The sequence below is a fragment of the Martes martes genome (assembly GCF_963455335.1).
Source record: "Martes martes genome assembly, chromosome: 13".
Lineage (NCBI taxonomy): Eukaryota > Metazoa > Chordata > Mammalia > Carnivora > Mustelidae > Martes > Martes martes.
The window spans coordinates 37,448,166-37,468,458 of NC_137901.1; the positions used below are offsets into that span (position 1 = coordinate 37,448,166).

At 39.4% G+C, this 20,293-nt stretch overlaps 1 protein-coding gene across 7 annotated transcripts in view; it reads right to left on the reverse strand.

Moving 5' to 3' along the window:
- DTNA (dystrobrevin alpha) overlaps positions 1-20,293 on the reverse strand; it is a 374,000-nt gene that overhangs the window by 46,836 nt on the left and 306,871 nt on the right. For 4 of the 7 annotated variants that reach the window (XM_080821018.1, XM_080821017.1, XM_080821019.1 and 1 more), the window contains 3 exons: positions 19,792-19,916; positions 15,022-15,105; positions 13,368-13,663 (listed from right to left, as the gene is read on the reverse strand). In XM_080821018.1, coding sequence (XP_080677144.1) covers positions 13,633-13,663; positions 15,022-15,105; positions 19,792-19,916 — 240 coding nt within the window. In that variant the 3' untranslated portion in view covers positions 13,368-13,632. Of the gene's footprint in view, positions 1-4,944; positions 5,038-5,602; positions 5,681-13,210; positions 13,301-13,367; positions 13,664-15,021; positions 15,106-19,791; positions 19,917-20,293 lie in introns of those variants that run through there. The other 3 variants (XM_080821021.1, XM_080821015.1, XM_080821016.1) reach the window with 3 other exon arrangements.

A 20,293-nucleotide genomic window follows, 5' to 3' on the forward strand; every position in this document is an offset into this window, starting at 1 on the left:
TTTTTTTTTGCCCCCTCCCCCCATTAGCTGCTTTCCTCATGTCAGTGAATTGCTGATGCTTGTCTTTATCCAGGTTTACCACTGTTCTCTGTGTAAAGCTTAATACTTTACTTTTTCACCTACTTTATACTCCTGCACTAAATGTTCAACCTAAGGGCGAACTTATAATAGGTGATTTTTTTTAAGTAGCAAAAATATTCATTTTACAATTAAAAAAGTTTTTCTGAGAAGTCCTAATAATTTTGTTTAGGGTAAGAGGGAATTTTATACCTACAGCACCATCAACATCCCATGATGTCAACAGATATTTTTTGTGTACCTGTTGTGTGGCAGGCACTGTGTTAGGTGCCAGAGATATGGTAATGAACAAGTTAGAGAAGCTCCCTGCTCTACAGAGAAGGCAGCTGGTAAACCATTCAACCAACCAGCTGATCAACCAATGGTTACAGTCACAGTAAAAATGAAATAAACATTATGCCATGATAGAGATTAGTATGGGAGGCCTCCTTGAGGAGATGCCTTTAATCTGAGTTTGGAAGCCAGAGAAGTAGCCTTTACATACATGTAAAGAGAACCAGTGCACACATGTATGGCTGGACAGGGCAAGGGTAAAGTGGGAAGAATGTTCTTGGCACAGGGAAGAACTAGTATGGTCCTGAGGCAGTTTTAGGAACTGTTTTTGGGACTGATTAAAGTGGATGCTGTTAAGTATTGGGATTAAGTGGGAGAAACCCATGAGACGGGGACTGAGATAGGACAAGGCAAGGGCTGGATTGGGCACAGGCTTGTAGGCCTGGTGAAGGGTCTGGGTTTTAAACCAAGTGCAGCGGGAATCTACTAAAGGGTTTTAAGCAGGCAAGCCAATAAAAATTTAGAACTCATATATGAAACCTAGAAATTGCATCAAATATATAATTTCCTATACTTGAGAAAAACATAAGAAAAACAAATTTTAACCTATTTCTATGTGATCAGGGGTCTAATAACTAAGTGACAGGAATTGATCATGACATCAAAAAATGGACAGGAACCTTCAACTGCACTTTCTCTCTCCCTTATACCGGGGGTCTTTTCAGAGCTGAGAGCAATATGCCAGAAGCTTATGAATATGGCAAGTATCAAGGATATAATTATGGGTACAGTTAGAAGTTCCGGGCTGGTTTCCCATCTTTTTAGTCTGCCTGCCCCAATTAGTCCCTATAAACCTCTAACAAGGCCAGTACTTGATGAGCTTTAGGGACAGGCAGAAAAAGCCCTCACCATATTACATTTTAATAACCCTTCTCCCCCATTGGAGAAGATGGTTGAAAACCATTAAGGCTTTTAAAACTTCACTCAATTAGGAAGACAGCAGGAATTCTCCCTTGAGCTACAGTGAATTTATGTGACTTATTTGACATCAGAACCAGCAAGGACACAGAAGTGTTTCTCTAATTTATCAGTAGACTATTTATAAAATGAGTCAGTTTCCCATTGTATTAAGTAGTTAATATGGGGAAAAGGCTCCCACACAGACTTAATCAGGAGCATATATGAATAATTACAAAACAAATATTTTAATCAAGAACAGCTACTAGGTTCCTGTTTGTAGACCATCTCTTGAAGGGTGTAGAGACAGGGAGCCTGAGGAATGGGGTGGAAAACAGATGGGACCCAGTGTCAGACGACCTGTGTGCAAGCTCTTGATAGCATGTGACCTTGGATAAGTCTCTTAACGTGTCAGAGCTAACATTTTTTTATCAGTAAAATGGAATTAATAATATCCAAACTTAATAGAGCTTTGATGAGCAAATAATGTGTAAGAAAGGGCCCTGTAGTTTTTGAAGAACTTCATAAATGTAACATTTATTATTCATATTCCGGCTGCCATGATGAAATACAGGAGACTGAAGACAAAATTCTTGCTATTTTGAAGATTGTAATTAAAATGGAAAACCACAATGCGGAGACTAAATACAGAAAGGATAACTTTAACAACCACCATTCCTATTAGTAGTATGCACTCAAATACCTGTTAAAATGAAATAAAAATAATGTAGTAGGATTTGCGGGGCACCTGGGTGGCTCAGTGGGTTAAAGCCTCTGCCTTCAGCTCAGGTCATGATCCCAGGGTCCTGGGATCGAGCCCTGCATCAGGCTCTCTGCTCAGCGGGGAGCCTGCTTCCCTTCCTCTCTCTGCCTGCCTCTCTGCCTACTTGTGATCTCTGTCTATCGAATAAATGTAGTAGGATTTGCAATTTTAGGAAACAGGTATGCAGTGGGGTAGAGGCAGTGGGGAGTAGTGTCTAGAAAGATTCTAGAAAATCTTTCTGGGGGGGGGAGCACGTGTTTATGTAGGTTTTATAATAGGCAATGTAGCATGATTAGGAGGTTGGGATCCAGCAGATAATGGTTGAAGTCTGTGATCTACTGTTTCATAGCTATGTGACTATGGGAGAGTCATGTAAACTCTGTAAATTGATACTTTTATTTATCTATAAAATGGGGAAGATCGCTTCTCGGCCTTTTGGCTAAGATCAAGTGTATAAAATGGGGAAGAATGCATTTACTCTATGGGCTTACTCTAGGGACTAGGAGAAATTATGTAAATAAAGTTTTTACACAGTGCTTCGCAGGAGGCATGTGCTTTAAAAAATGGTAGTTTTTATGACTATTACCCTTTCATATCTCACCAGAGTTGAAGGACAGTGAAGCATTATTAGCTATTAAGATGACAGAGAAGGTGAGAGATCACTACATCACTTCCATAATCATGGCCGGTGTGGGGAATTGTTAGGCTCGAATTCAATACAGAGGAAAGAGAAGAAAAATGAGAAATTCAAAAGAGAAGTTGGAAATTTCTAAGGACAGAAAAAAAGCATACAGAAATTTGGAGGGCAGCACCTCTTAACAAGGAGCTTGCTTTGTTGATCGGTCTTAAATTCTGCTTTGTTTTCAAAATAAATATCACCTCTAGCTTTCATCAAGTAGATGTGAGGTGGCTCTGTGGAGACAGTTTTACTGTCTTTTTTTTTTCTTTAAAGATTCTATTTATTTATTTGACAGAGAGAAATCACAAGTAGGCAGAGAGGCAGGCAGAGAGAGAGGGGGAAGCAGGCTCCCTGCTGAGCAGAGAGCCCAATGCGGGGCTCGATTCCAGGACCCTGGGATCATGACCTGAGCCGAAAGCAGAGGCCTTAACCCACTGAGCCACCCAGGTGCCCCCAGTTTTACTGTCTTAAGTGACCATCAAGCCAATGTGATCAATCACTTGCATAGGGAAAACGGCTGGTAGCAATGAACTGGGAGCTTTTCTCTTTGGAGACTCCGTTGTTATAAATTTAATTAAGAAAAGGTCAAAGAAGAGTGGGAGAAGTAACTGGAGTGTGTTCAGAATTAGCGGGGAGAGGACCCAGTATGAGACCACAGCTTTGCCTTCAGACATGATTGAATCTGTAACAATAAAACTCTTCATTGAGGAATGTCAATACATTTTGGGGGGGGGTAATTCAGTATTTAGTTCTGTTGTTTCAGCTGCCATATAACATTGGGGATCCAAACTCATTGGGAATAAGATTAAAGCAATCAATCTTCTCTCTTACAGTTTTGAGAGACTGAGAGGTAACAAAGAAGAGGAAATTTTGGATCTACAAATTTGGCAACTTTGAACAAAGAGGTGGGGTCAGCTGAAGAGAGCTTTTTATTTTTATCTTCATGAAGTGTAGGATATAGTATACAATGAAACTAGTGTGCTAGATATATATTTTTTAAAAATACAAATTAAGATAAATATGTAACTACTAATAGATGTTCATTGATGTATCACCTAAAATCATCTCATGTACTTATTTTTTAAGAATAGTTCTATTCATCAGGAGCAGGAAACAGTCCAGGGAGGAGAGTTCTAGAAACAAAGAGGTGGCTAACAATACCAAGTGATGAAGGAGATGAGGACTGAGTAGTGGCCATCACATGTTTCAGGGATGCTTTTTGTGAAATAGTAGAGGAAAGGAGGCAGGCTATTTTTAAGGCAATTTAACGCATAGGTTCACTTAATATTTATAATGGCAAACAAAACAAAACAAAACAACAAAACAACAAAACAAAACATTAGCCCTTAGTTCAGAGAAAGTTAGAGTTATTAAGCAAAATTCAAATATTTCTAAGGAACTGGTTTGCTAAACACATTTGTAAACACAGGAGTCTAAACTAGACTGAAACATATGATAAATACATGTCTGTTCACTTATTTTCATTCAAATTGCAAATGTACATTTATTATCAAAACCAAGTAACTTCAACCAATGGGGGGAATCTCCTAGGTCGCAATTAAAATAGAGAAAAACTTTACCAATGCCTTTATCCAAATATGCAGGGCTATCAGAATTTACACATTTGACACATCTGGACGTAAGCTCTGCATATTCTCCCACTTGAAAGCAGGCTTTATGAGGATGGTTCTCCAGAAATACTGGTAAGTTGGAGAAGAATTGAAAGACAATTTTTCCCACTATTATCATTAAGGAAATGATTTCCATAGTATGATCCCATCCCATCACTTTCCCTCTTTTCACTTTTATCTTATCAGAGCATTGTCCTCCCAATCAGCAGAGACATCCACGACCTTGGAATAAGACAAATTCTTGCATCACTGTTGTGTGGTAATTTGCCATGGCACTTGTAACACAGAACTGACTGGCGGAACCCAGAGCCCTGTGTCCACTGAAGGCTAATATAGAGCATGGCCTCCCCTTATACCAGTTTTCCCTTTAGCTCTGATGAATTCCATGGTACATGAATGGGAAGTATCCAAACTAACATCATGAAAGACGTCTTAACTGAATCAGTTCAAAAATGACTTAGTGACACCTGTGGCATCCATTTGCCCCTTTGCTGAGACTTCCTGATGAGGGATCAGATTGTTACCCTCCCTAATGACAGTGAGGCAGCCAAACCTGCACTAACCATGATGGGTTGTTCCGGAGCCTGTCGACATACAACCCGATGAGAACATGTTCATCAGCTAGCCTGTCTGCCACATTCAGGCTGTACTGTATCCTGAAACAGGGCAGGAGGAAGAAAGGGTGTTGGTAGGAGAGGCGAACAGAAGTAAGCACAGTAGGTAGGAGTGAGTTGTGATAGAAAAGGCATTTAGAAAACCAAGCAGGTAGAGGAAAAGTTAAGTTATGTTCTATGAAAAATCCAAGCAAAATCAAAGCAATGAAATACACAATTCCATTTCACTAATTAAAAAATAAATAAATAAAAATTTCCATTTAGGTAAAGTAGCTTTTAAGAAAACAGATTTGCATTCTTCAAGCCACTAAAGCCAAGAAATTCATCTGTACAGTAAACACATCGATAGGGTTGCAAGCAGATAGTAAGTATCCTTGGGAAAATCAAATCTAAAGTTTAGTCATTAAAAAAAAAAGAAGTCAGACAAAGTGAATAACACAGATGTGTCTACACCAACGAACTACATGGTACTGTTAGTGGGGTTATAATAGAGCTCCTTTTACTAAATCAAAGATGGTCTTTCAAACGCAAAGCATTTTTAACACAAGAAATCTCCATTTTTAGTTTAGTTAATTCAGGCTTACAGTACACTCTGGCTTTAACTTACCCTTTGCCCTTCAGAAAAGCCGGAGCAGCCCTAGCCAGCAGTTTGTTCTGCTCTACTTCACTGTCCTTGGGAGGAGAGCTAGTTAATAAGATGGGAAAGCCAAGAAGAGCGTAAACACAGCAATGCATTCAAGAACAGAACTGGCTACAGAAACTCCCGAGTCTAGATCCAAGCTCCATTTGGACAGCTCTCTTGTTACCCTGAAAGGTTCCAGATGTTTTCAGATTTCCACAGAGTTGAACTAGGAGTAGAAACCTGGCCTGAGAACCATAACTGCAATTACACAAGCGTCCATGATCCCTGATTTGACCTCGCTATTTGCTTAAGCAACAGACTGTATATGTCTAGACGTAATGAAAATTCATTCAACATTCATTATGGATTATCATGTCAACGGCCAATAGTTCACTAAGCGCTGCCAGCCTTTAGATCCCATTCAAAGAATATACTTCTCCAGTCTTCCCTATATTTTCCAACTTTCTGAGTTGAATAGAGATTTGAAAATTACCTACAGACTGCGGTCCTATTAGAAGTGCTTTACTACTCCAGGCACAAGTCACCTGACCCTTGCTGAGAAGCTGCAAAGAAAACTTTCAGAGAAATATAAATATATATTCATATTCCCTGGGTCTATGACTGGTGAATAGAGTCCTATCAATATAGCAAATTCTCATCATTTTAGGTTCATTATGAGGAAAACTCATTTAGTAATTTAAATGATAGTTTTATAAGTTTAAAGTGTGGTTTTATTAAGTGACCAACAGAAATAGAAATAATAATTCATAAAGTATGGCCAACTGAAAGCCATCCAGGATCTACTGAGCACGCTTCTTCGGGAAAAATGGTATTGATCCTTAGAGATACAATTGGACTTGTAATGTGCTTAAAGGGAGGCCCGCTCCTTTGTAGGCTGATAATTTTCCCTCTAAAGCTGGTGGACTGAAAACTATCCTCCCACCCTTTTCATGGAGAATACAAAAATTAACTGTCTGACTTTGATGACCAAATCTTTAATTTCTGGGGTTGAAATCACGAGGTGTTACCACAAACTTTCCCAACATTTCAACAGGTTCTAAATGTTATGTATGTATTAAAATGGCTTAGGAAGTAGTTAAAATCTTAAAAACTTCAACAAGTTTTAAGGATTTACTACGAAGTATCACTCGCTTAGACCATGAAGTACAAAGAAAATACAAACGTGAAAACCAGTATCACATTAGAATTATGCACATCGTAACTAGAATTCTTGTTTTATAATTATATATACTAAAAGATTACAGAAGTAGTAGGTCTCTGGCAAACTTAAAATCAAAATTGATTTATAAAAAGAATGTCTAGTAGAGAGTAGCACTCATGTTTGTTGACTGTATGACCTCACTTAGCTTTGCAGGAATGCACCTATTACTTAAAGAGTACAACTGTACCTAAATGAAACTGACTTTAAAAATGAAATGATTAGTGTTCAAGGAGAATTCAAGTTCTTGATGAACATAATGAGTTTTTTCCAGCCTACTGATCTTCACCTTTGAAGATGATGAAGCTGCCCATCAAGATGAAATAGCCACTTTAAGTCATCATAGTTGGTATTTTCCTATCATCCCACCAAAGCAGCATTCCAAACCTTGCCTTCCGAAGCACATCCCTCTGTATTCATTATCCAGTAACGACAGTCTCTGCTGCCCAATTACCACCCTCCCCAACTTCTCTCTTTTTAACTCAAGATAGATGTACCTACCATATAATTCATTTCAGATCCCTGCAAAACCACTTAAAAAGTGGTGTGAGATTTCAAAAATTCTTCCCTCCAAACTTAACTATTTCCCTGCCTTGTTTTACCCCTGGAAACCCAGAGACTGTGATGGTATTTGATTCCTTAAATCCAAAGCCTAGTGGTTGTGCAGGTACAGCCCCTGGTACTGAATGCACAGGAAGAAAGGACTAGCAGAGAAAAGAAACACAAGAGCCTCAACCGGGAGGATGTGTTTGTGACCAGTTATGCCAGAGAAGTCTTATAGGTGGAAGGTGATGTGTCACTTAAGTTTGCTTCTGGGTCACTGGAGGAGACCTGCTGGCTTCAGGAAGGGAACAGAGGCCCAGATTCTCCTTTGGTGGCCTTATTCTTTATCTCCCAATTCTTTGGGCTCCTCTTTCCTTTCCCTACTCTATTTGCCTGTCTTCCCTCTTCTCTTCTTTTTTCTTCCTCCTTCTTCCCAAATCCTTTCCTCCTTCAAAGGGAAGAGGAGCAGACATTCTCTCTGTACACATCTCTTCATTTTGTTATCATTTCCTTTGCATTAGCCCTTGCCAATGTTGGCTTGAAGAAATCACTTAAGATCTTTTATGTTCCGTCTGCCTCCCACATGAATTCTTGGGAAAATCAGTTCTGGGAAAATCAGTTCTTGGAAAATATGGAAATTATACTCTCATTTGTGAATTTGTAGAACCATACTATTTACTTCATTTAGTTACAGCTCTTAGTATCTAGTGCCAAGAGCATTTCTGACTTTTAGTACTCACTGTCCACATAGTTTCTGGACTTCCTAGAAATAGTCTCAAATTCTTCTCATCATTTATTTCTGGGAAGCCAAAAATATGACCATGTGTAGAGGAAGCCAAGTTCATGATGAAGGCAAGAGTGGATCAAAATGAAATAGATCAAGAACTTGCAGAGTTGACAGGGGAGGTAGTTTTCACTTAAAACATGGGTCTATAAAGACTTTTCATGTGAAGTATCTTGACGAGATTTTCTTCTGCAGCTTCCAAGGAGTTCAAAGACAGAAAGCAAAGTGAAAGCCTTTTCTCCTGAGTTCTTGTGAAGATAGTCACAATATGTATGTAGTTCATTATCATTTCTTCAAAGCAACACACACTCACAATACTTTATAGAATACATTACATGTTCAAATTTACACTTGGTAGCTTGGTCATTTGTGTGGAGAAGTTAGGTGGTATTTCCAATTAGTTGCAGGCTTTGGGATCAGGCACATGGGCACCTACATTCTTCCCAAGAAGCAATGCTTCTGGAATGTCTATGTGCCAGAATGCAACAACGGTTGGCACATAACTCCAGACATAGGATCCTCCCCTTCTTCCACATGCTCTGTTTTAAAATCAAAATGCATTCATTCTTCTACCTTCTGAAGCTGGGAACTATGTGGGGCTCCTCTTGACCATCTGTGATCAATTTTTTCTAATCTGAGTCCCAAGGAAAAGCAGGGTCACCATCTCTAAAATTATACATACACATCTATTTTACTTGTTTTTTCCCTCCCACCAGTCCTTGTCATTGTATAAGTTCATTCCTCTGCACACATACTAACATGAATAGGCATGGGGACTGTCATACCCTGGAGGGGATGACAAGGTAAATTTTGAAGTCTTATGTGTTTGGCTGAAAGAAAAGACATGGGAAATATTCCTTTAGATTTTATTTTTCCTAAAAATTTCTCTGTGTTCTCACCAAACCTCTGGAAAAGAGCAACTTTATATAAAGATAAACGTCCTTTTCCCAGATTTTTTTCATGCACACACATGCAATGACACAATGGGTTCTGGGATGGTAGAGCAATTTCAAAATGTCTCATATTTATTGATTTTAAAATTCATCCTTGGTTTTGAAAGGCGACAACTAATGTCATATTTTTTGCTTAAGCGTAAAGATTTTTAGGGTGTTCTAAGGTAGCAAAATCATACACAAATATTCCCTGGTTTTTGCCGAAACCTGAAATATAGTTTTAAAAGCCGTTCTTGCTTGGCTGTGTTACTATATTAGCTCTGGTCAAATTTTTTTTCTTTTATTAGATATGAAAATAAAGGATTTAAATAAAAGTTCTGGATGGAGTCTCACAGAGCAACAGTATTACATAAACAAATTATGCAATGTAAAATAATTATTATCACAATGGCTAAACAGAAAATGATATTTGAGTAATGGAAAATTAAAAGCATATTTTCATTTTTACTAATTTTAAATAATCGACAAACGTGTGGTGTTTGAACTGGTAACGGATGACTTGTAAGGTTGGCTTCCTTCTTAAGTAACTAAGGGTTAATTGTGAATAAAATTTTGCTTCTCATGTATGTATGTAAACACAAAACACATATATATGTGTGTATAGCCATACATGTGTGTATGCATTCACACTTATGAAAATATGTTCATAATACATATGAACATATTATATGTTCATTCACATGTCCATATATATATGTACAATTTATTATTTATATATGTCAAAACTTTCTGAACTGCACACTTATTTTAAATAAACTCATTGAATTATATATCAATTATATCACAATAAAGCTGTTTTTTATTAAATTGCTTCTCACTATAACTAACACAGGCTAGTAACAAGGTCACTAAACTAATTTAACTAATTTAAAAGCAATAAAAAATTTACACAAGTTGAGAGAATTTCTGAAAAAATTCTGTTTTCCTTTCTATTTCTAGTTTTCAGTATCTGAGATCTGAAACATAGACTATATGCAAATCAGCAAACAGGCATAAAAAACAGCTCAGTGTTTCAGTGGGAAAATTAGTTGTCATCAATTCAGGCTGGCATGAAAGTTGAACCATCTTTTAAGTGGGTACCATGGAGGAAATAATAAGAATTCTTAGGTCACATTTGATTCACTACATTTACTATGTTGTTCCCCAGATATCATTAAGCCATGCCACTTACATTTTTGCCAAGAGAACATCTAGAAAACTTTGCTGCTTACAGGGCATGCACAGAGAAGAACTAAAGTAACTCTAGTAAGAGAATAAAGGTTACTGAGTAAGGAAGAAAGGTGACTGGAGTTTTAATTATGTACTAATATTTCAGTATAGGAAACAGAATGGAGAGTGAAGACCAGTTTAATTCAGGTTTGAACAAAACTAGCTTATTAGTGGAGCTCTGGGGCTACATGGAATAAAGAATTAACTGTAAAGAGTACTTATTTCAAATTTCATGAAATTTCAGACAACATAACCAGAAAATGTGAAAACAGTGAAGAAATCTTCAGGGTGGTTGATTTATATGTTTATCTATTTTATGATGTTTATTTATAAATTTCTCTTTTCCTGACTAGAGAGGATGGTTTTTAATCTCAGAAAAAAATTAACCATGGAGAAAATGTTGGTTTTCAGAAGCCAAGGTTGAATTTGGTGCCTCAATTTTATTTCTATTTACTTTTGATTACCAAAGCACCAATGCTTAAAATTTAGTTTGGATGTTTTAAATCTCATTAAAAATCTGGGTTGTTAGGTAAAGAATCTTTGGGTAAGCAAAGTGTTTGAAAAAACTGAAAAAGATTACAACGAATTAGCTTTTTTGTGGTTAAAAACCCAAACCAATCAACCGACCAACCGACCAACCAACCAACCAGTCAACCAATAAAAATCTCATAAATGCTGCTCCAGGGGGAAGAATCAGGATTTGGAGAGTATTTGGGATGAGTGGTGTGCCTTCCCAATGTGTGTTACTGAGTCATATACAGTATTAGCTATTAACCAAATGGCATTGTGACAAACCAGAAAATAGCCCATTAGACAGTGTTCAACACACTCTATGAATCATATGCAATTTTCTGACATTTGGGAGAGTGATAAGATCTGGCTAGATGTTATATATAATAGTCAAAGTGATTCCTTTTGTGAATAGTTACTACTCTATAGGTTCCATTTGTGAAAGTATCTGTGAACCTACAAGAGATGGTTCTAAAATTGGGGGTAAAAGAAGGTAGCCATTCAAACTTCTGCAATGTCCTTAATGAGGTAGTGAAGACGATGGCATAATTAAAGAACCTTACTTTACATGGGATAAGACTGCTTCATTTTCTCACATAAATGAGGCAAGGATTGTATCAAGATAATTAAGATTTTACGAAGGGGGCGTGATGCCAGCAAAGATAGCCAATGGGCAGGGGTACCTCACTGAGGGTGGTGAAGGGTCCTTGCAGTACTCTTTGCAATGATGATAGCCAATCTTTCATAGGTGTACGTAATGTTGCTGCCACACCATACATGGCCCCTGGAGCTCTTTTCCCAGTGGTAATGAGAGAGTTCCATGGCTCCAGCTTTTTTTCCCTATACATTTATGCATTTATAATAATCTGGGTTTAGAGATATAGTCATGATCACAAAAACGAGTGAAGTCCACGAATTGTGTCCTTTGACCTACACTGTACCTAACAGCACACACAGGCCCGCACACACACGCACGAAGACTTCCGAAGTTTAAGGGCGGGTGCCTTTGAGAATTCCCTCTTTGTTTTCAAGAAAGGGAAAGGTGAATCAAGCACATAGCTAGAAATGGAAATAAGAACAGGGCTGCGACAGATGGTAGTGGTAACCAGAGTTATACACTTGTGAATCTGTGTGAGGTAGATTGCTAGGGTGTCAAAGGACTTCAAAGATATACCCCAGTGCCTTCTGAAGATCAAAGTGATATGCTTGTAAGGGACTCTAGGTGAGTAATGCCCGGAGTCTGTATCGAGGATTCTGGAGCAGAGATTTCAATTCATCCTCATTTTGCTTTATCTTTCCAAGATCTCTCACAATATGAAAGACCCAAAACTCAAGCTAAATAAAATATCTGTATGCCAAACCTCCCTACTTTCTTAATGCTGCCTTAACACTGATCTTGGCTTGTTGGTTTTAGGCTTCACCTGATTTTTATTTTTAATTTTCAAAAAAGATTTTATTTATTTGAGAGAGAATGAGCAGGGGGAGGGGAGAGAGGGAGAAGCAGACTCCCCGCTGAGCAGAGAGCCCAAGGGGGGCGTGATCTCAGGACCCTGGGATCATGACCTGAGCTGAAGGCAGTCGCTTAACTGACTGAGCCACCCAGGAGCCCTGATTTGATCAGATTTTTTAAAAAGGGCCATTGGGTTTGGGCAGGAGTGGAGAGCAGAGCTCTAGGTCATATTTCTTTGGTTCAGTTCCAAATGTAGGAAGAACAGGACCTTTAATTTATGTCTGCTTTTGGCACAATAGGTTTCCATCAACCTTTGTGTACGGACATGGTTAAGAAATAAACAGGGGGTCACCACCAGCATTATCAAGTGACAGAAATTAAGTACTGAGAGGAGGAATTGGTTTTGAAATTGCTCCTGTGATAGAAATCAGACTGCCTTACCTGGGGGGAAAGTGGCCCAGGCCTAGTGAGACAGTAAGGTGTAAATTCTCAAGTCCTTTACCACAATGTGGTCCAGCCATGGGACCTCGTCCCGGTCTTACTCTGTTAGTGTTACAGATCAATCACTCCGAGAGGCACTTTGATTCAAGAATCTACGAAATCACCTTCTGGGGTCTTGCAGACTCTACAAAAGCAGAGACTCCTCCAAAGAAGAAGATCCAGCTTGGTACTTTTCATATGTATGTATCTCATAGATCTTGCTACGAGCCTGTGAAGTCACTAACAGAAGTGGAACAGAGAGGGGAAGGGCCAAGAAGGCCAGCTCTGGTTGAACATTCTCAATGGAATCTCATGAAGCCCCAGAAGATGTCTCTATCTCTAGGGAGACACACTAGAAGAGGATTTTAGTGACGGACTGGGATGGCCGGCAGTCTAGCTATGGCACTACGAGCTACAGTTAGTGTTTCAGAGCAACGATACTGACCGTGGGCTGTGGTCAAGCTGACTGATGTACAGCTTTATGAGCGAATGCTCCTCAGCCCCAGGGCTGGATGCACTTAGCCCCTCAGGTAACCTGAGGGGTGCAAACAATGAGACCTCGTTAAAACCCTCCACGGACAGAGCAAGGCCCACTCAGAGAGGAAAGATGTTCAGTGTACATAGCTTTATTGAACAGCACCCTTGAAACAGAAATCAGAGGCTAACCTCCATGGTGAGAGATAGCAAGACCCGCAAACTTGAAACAACATATCTGTGGTTCACAGGGAACATTCCAGAAGGACTGAAAATGGAAAAAAAGGGAAATGATCCTAGTTTGGGTTAATGGGTACCACACACCCTGGAGGAACCAGAACAGCTCAAAGTATAATAGCAATATTTTAGAGGAGAGGAAGCCATGTTATCCATCTAGACGCATCCACCATAAGCACCGTCCGAGCTGAAATGATATAAAACGACCTTCAGTAAGGATGGGGTCTAGCTCTGCTTTGACATTTGCAGAATGCAGGCTCTCCTAATAAAAGCACATCTTTCTCAACGTCATGCCAGATCTTCCCTAGCGAGAGATAATGGGCCCGTGTCCCTTCTAGACTTTACGGTAGGAAAGATGGTTGAACTTGCTGGTGGCTCTGCGGAGTGCGAAAAGGAACATACTGAGGGCCAAGACCCTGTCATTTCACCCTGGAGGTTCCACAGTTCAGTTTTGCCTCCATATTTCCACTTGTTACGGACTTGGATAATTTATATAGGGAGGCAACACCACGAACCACCGTGTCTTATTTATTATGCTAATTACAATTATGGGGAACATCTTCATCTCCTGTTCTTGCTGATGGGCAAATACAGGAACTTAGGGGGAAAAAACAGCAGCTTTCTGAGTCTCATTGTGTGCAAATCCTTACTTGAAGGTACCAGGCTATTACAGAGAAATTGGTATTTCAGAAACCTCTCCGGGGGGAGCAGACCGATTATGTTCCTTTTATGAAACATGAATTTGTTTTTTGTTTTGTTTCGTTTTATTTTGTTTTCTGCTCAAAGGCACTTGAAATCTTATGTTCATTACTCACTCCAATTTTCCTTACCTTTGTTTCTGCTTTCCTGTGAGCTTCTCCGTGTATTTATAAAATAAGTCCCTGGTACTTTATTCACGAGATTTGATCAAACAATTTGGAGAACCTCTTGACCCTGCATATTTATCAAGCTAGCACTAAGAGAAGTATTTGCTTCACCTGTTCTTTGCTCATGTGGGGGTGGATTTTTGTATTAAAAAAATAGGAGACACCTTCCCCTTTTTAAGAAGTTCTTACCATCCCTGAAATTACTTAAATGAAAATTATACTTTCAAGTTCGGTTGTCAGCCTCTAGCCTCAGGAACTCCAGAGCTCACTAAATTGTAAGACGAAATTTATAAGCTGTTTCACAATGTACCTAATAATTTCTCATTGCATCTTGAAATTCCAATTCTCTCACTTAAAGGGGCCATTCCAAGTGCTATGAAGGTGACTTTCTCAACAACATGGAATATAGGTGTGTCGATCATAAAACTTAAACACCCCACATTCTTACTGTGGGGAGATTGTAAATTCAAGTTTCCAGAAATGATATTCATTCCAAAAGCCATCCCAGCCATCGTCAAAAGCATCCAAAGGAATGAAAGTGAAAACCTGTGACATACTTACAAACCAGTTCCTAACAATAATCTTCCACACCTGGCTTGCACTGGAATATTTTTCTTAACACAGAATCAGGGGTTATTACCAAGGAAAGGGCTTATTTCATAATAAGATTGGAACTTACCTCCTGGTAATGAAAGGACTTCCTGAGGAGGGGACAGAGTGGGAGAAGAGGGTGTCATTCATGCTGGTTACAGGTCTGGGCGGCCTAAAACGAAGGACAATGTGGGGGGGGGGTTAAAACAAATAGAAGTCACAAGTTAAAAACTACCCACCACCTCTCCAGGAAAGGGGCTGGAATCAACACAAAATTTTATATCTTGCAATGAAATTCTTCAAGTGTTTTGGGAAGTTACATTTCCTTAAAAATGTGGAATGACCAGTAAACATTAGGAGGAAAATCTCTGGACACCACAGGCATGTTTATCTATGAGCTTTGAGCCTTGATGTTTCCTTGAGTCATATTCTTGAATGGAGCAAGGACTCTGAGGTGGCCTCAGGTCCACTGTCTTCTCAAAGGAGAACCTCTAAAAAATTGATGATAAGCATAATCTATATCCTCTCAGAAAGCAGAAGTTCCAGAAACTTCTCCTGTGCCCCACATAACAATGGCTCTTTCTCAAGACACCTGGTCTGGAAGGAGCTAGTTGGAAAATCATATTGAGCCTGAACTGTTCTTGTTCTATGCGAAGATGCAGTCAAGCACACCAGGATTGTTATCTGGATGTTCTACACAATAGGGCACATATGCAAGTCATCCTCTAAACTTCCTTTCATAAGATGAGAGAAAGAAAATAGCGTTCAGTATTTCTCAGAACTGTGAATGGCCTTAAAACCCAATTGCATGGGATCTGTCATTTCCAGTTGTATTTTTCATTTTAGCCTGTCATTCTGTCCCTGTCACTAATGTCTTAGTTCAGGCAAAATGATAGAGCTATGACACCTATCTCATCTCCAAGTGATTTTTAGTCTAATATTAGGTTCACTGGAATATGTTCCATGAGATGGGATTGAGAGTTCAGAATATGGGTAATGAGGCAGGCCATCATTCTGAGTCAGAGGAAATTGTGTTCTCACTATAGCATTGTACTGGAGTTTGATGGAGCAGAATTTGTGAACACCAGACATTAATCATGGTAGCCTACAGAATCTGTGTTGGCTTGATCAAGAGACAAAGTTTTAATGGTTTAGTTTCTACCTTAGGGAACCAAAGTTGGTTTTGGATTCCACAATGCAGAGATCCTGAGAAAAAGGTAGACTTGTTTATCCCAGTGTGTTTATGTGACTGGAAACGATGCTATACAGGTTTTAAAAGGTCAGCACAATATGCAAAAATTCACTGAAACTTTTGGTTCCAAGTACTTGGTGCTAAACAGTGTTTGAAGATTTTTACAGACATTATTTGTTGGGGGAGGTGGAAACAGCAGCCTCACTATTTCATCTACTCTAAACATATCAGCTGACATTCTGAAAACTATCTGAGTGTTTTGCATTACTTACATAGGATGTGTCTTTGACACGTGAGGCTAGTTTAAAACTATTTCTCCCTTGAGCACAACATTTTCACCTTGTAGGCAGGATGCGAATTTTATACAAATGTCCTCTGTGAATTTTGAAAAGTTAGGGAGATCAGATGTTAAAACAGTAAGAATGAAATAGCTTTCTTTTAACTTTGCAACAAGTTGAAACCATCAACTTGACCAACATTTCTGGGTTTTTTGAGTCTTTTTTAACTTTCCCATCATGCTCTAGCTCTAGGAAATGAGAAAACAAGTCGACTTGGAATGCTTTTTAATTAGCCTGGTAAATTTACTCTGTAGAACCTGGTCACTGCCAAGCTGAAATTGTAGTTTCTTAGTAAATGACTTCCTGTTTAAGGTTCATCATGGAGATGTTGAACTTGGGACACAGAATGACTAATCTTGGCACCAAATGGTGGCTTTCAAAGGGACTGAGGTTCTTATTTCCTCCATCATCAAAAGGGAAGTTACTTTATCTAATAACTAGGTCACACTGGGAATTTTAAATGTATTGATTCTTGTGAGAAAGGAATAGCTCCACAAGATAAAGTCACACGGATCGACTGCAAAATTTTCCTTGTGGACAAGACCTTCACAGAGAACTTTTTTTTTTTTGTTTAAGATTTTTATTTATTTACTTGACAGAGAGAGACAATGACAGAGGGAATACAAGCAGGGGGAGTGGGAGATGGAGAAGCAGGCTTCCCACCGGTCAGGGAGCCCGATTTGGGACTTGATCCCAGGATCCCGGGATCATGACATGACCTGAGCCAAAGGCAGATGCTTAACAACTGCCCTCACAGAGGATATTTTTATAAAATTGGCATTCATCTTGTGACTACAAAGTATTCCGCTTAAGGCAGAACTAGTTTTAAACTAGTTTGATGTTACTCACTTGTGTTGTGTCTCATAACCACTTATAATTATGATTACGTCTTTATAAGCACACAGGGGACTACTGAACTACTTACCAAGTGTCACTTTTGGCAGCAAGAAATTGAATGCAATAGAGACTGTTAATCATGGTAAAATTAACAAGAAATACAACAGCTAAGAACAAATGCCAAAATACCAAAATGTCACCACTTAAGTGGCCTTACATGCCTACGGTAATTTAGAACGGCTATATGAACGGCATATTTTAAAATTAGAAGTCTGAGCTATCCCCATCCAAAAAAACAAACAAACAAGAGAAAAAGACATGGCTATCTGATCAGAACAAAAACATTTGAATAATAAATGAAAGAGAAAAATGTCTAAAACTAAAATAGAAAAAAATTCTGGTCTAACAGAGATTGAACCTTCTGCACGTAGAATTTCTTGTATGTTATTTCAACAATTAAATGTTTCTCACAGTTTGCATTTTAAAATTAAGACATTCACCCTGGAAAAATATATTATCCGTGAGTACAGACCACTGTTTTGATTCGAGGACTCTTTGGAGAATCTGGTTAAATATATGGAACTTTTCTCAGGAAAAGGCCCATTTGTGTAGAATTTTAAGGGAATCCCGAAACTCTGCATAGAACTCAAATTGTATAGAGAGTGCCCTCAGTGAGTTCAGTGAATAGTACATCAAATCAGATTTGCCACTAGACAGGTAAAAATTTGTTTACTCGTTAGCCAGTTAAATACACACACCCACCAGCCAGAGCACGACTGGGTACAGGCCCTGGGCTATGTAATACCGCAGTGCGCCTGACCACGAACTTGACTTTTATTTCACTCTGTCTCATTTCCTAATTTTGTCTCCAAGTGGGAGGAAGCATCCTAATTCTGTTCTGCTGCAAAACCCTCAGAGTCAGGCTGTTCACATCTCTCACTCTAGTTTCCTTACACCCATCAGCTCTGACTGAACGTCGCTCTCTGGGCTGAAACTCCCAGCGGCGCTGGTAGGAAGTGACTGCACAGCAGAGCTTGGAGAGACGCTCTCAGTTACTTTGCTCATTTATTAGCAACGCAGGGATTGTCTCCGGCGGTGGGGAAACACCGTTGAGACCTTAATAAGAACAGCTCGTATGAGGTTGTTTTCTGCAAGCGACTGGCCCTCTGGGATACTCCCCAGATTTATTTATCCCTGGTTTCTTTTAAGGCTTATTTTTAGGATCAAAACTTCCAAAAATAAGTTAGTCACATTCTCCAGAATGTGATTTTTTGGATGCTTAGCCCATGCCAGCAATGTAAGCCTCCAGGCTGTGTGTATTGCTGCAGGCAGTAAACCCTCCGTGTACACTTGGGAGCAAACCAAGATGAGCCCCGTGGTATGTATACAAAGCCATAGACATGACACAGCACAAATCATCTGATGGCATTTGCTTAGTTAGGTCCACCAGAGGAAAGAGTGAGTGACCACTTCCATAAAGGTCTCTGAGCCATCATGGCGCCTCTGACGGATCACGTACCGAACCTCCTGACGCATGAACTTAGTACTGGGGGGTTTCCAATACTGATAGGTCTGATCAGCTGTCTCTTGATGTCGACATGCAAACCAAGGCCCTGAGTGCAGCTGGTCCTACTGAACTGTGCGACATAAAAAGTGATTTGTGTTGATGGGGGAACCACCTTTCCTAGAGTCTTTCTGATGGTACCTGCAATGACGTAATTCTTAACTGGGCATGGAAGCAGACGATGAGCTTGCCAAGATAATATCCAGGAAGAAATATTTCTTCTCCCTCAGCCTCCCCTGTTATCTGGCCACCCAGGCCCGAGAGAAGATCCAGGGCCTGAGGCTTCTGGAAGGTGGAAGGAATGGGCGGGAGCACCGTTTCTGCACATATCCCCCTCTGTCCACCAAACTCACAAAGACTTTGGAGAAAGAATTTTTTAAAGTCTGTTTTTGGATGTTCTGAGGAATTTTACCACCAACTTCCCCTTTCCACCTTCCCATGTATGGGCCATGATTCTTCTAAAGTTGTGCAGTTTAGGATAAGACAACAATGATTTTTAGATTTGTTGATATCTTTAAGACGACTGGCTTTCAGATAAATGAAACAAAGAGCTTTTGTATTTGGGACTCAAAGCACATGTGATATTAAGGTACAGTGTGCTTTAAAATTTTCTCATTATAGTTAATTTCATTGACTGTTACTGTCCAGTAAAGCCTCTACTAACATCTGTATTTTATAATGATGGTTTTTGAATATTTTCTACCCGTAGGTGAGTAACGTTAGCGTAGCATTCTTTACTTATACATCAAGACAGAAGTACTGTTTACCCCTACAATAAAAGATTATAATCCTATTATTACTCTCTTTTTTATAAATTAAAATGTAAAACTTGGTCCCTGGCAATTGATATGAAGTTGCCTTTGTATGGACGTGAACATGCATGAATGAAGAAAAATGTCTTTTCCTCTGGAAGGCAGAGATACTCACACAATGTGGGCCAAGTTGAGTGGCTTCTCAGGCTGGTCAGGGAACATGGGGTGCAAGGGCTCACGGCTGGAAGCGCAGCTCAGAGACTTGCTTAATGCATTAGTTAGCTTCTTAGCAGGGGATTTCTGGAAAGAAGAAGAAAGGTAGAAGTGATAAGAACTAACATTTATGTTACATTCTCGGAGATGAGTTGTTTTCATAATAGATATTCATTCATTCACTGACTCATTTCTTCATTGATTTATCCATGAAATCTTCCAACTACCTACTACTCTAAGGGAATTTGCTCAGTGCTGAAACTAGAGTTCTGGGACAATCCACCAGAGTACCTTCCTCCTGCTGTTTTGTGTCAGCAAATGCTGTGATGAGTGGAAGCAGTCATTGTGCATGGGGCATCTGAGCTGGGACTGAAGGGACCAGCAGGAGTCCTTCTGATAGTAACTCAGGGCACCGGGAAGGTCATTCCAGATGGAGGAAGAAGAAACCCCATTCTGGAGAGGAA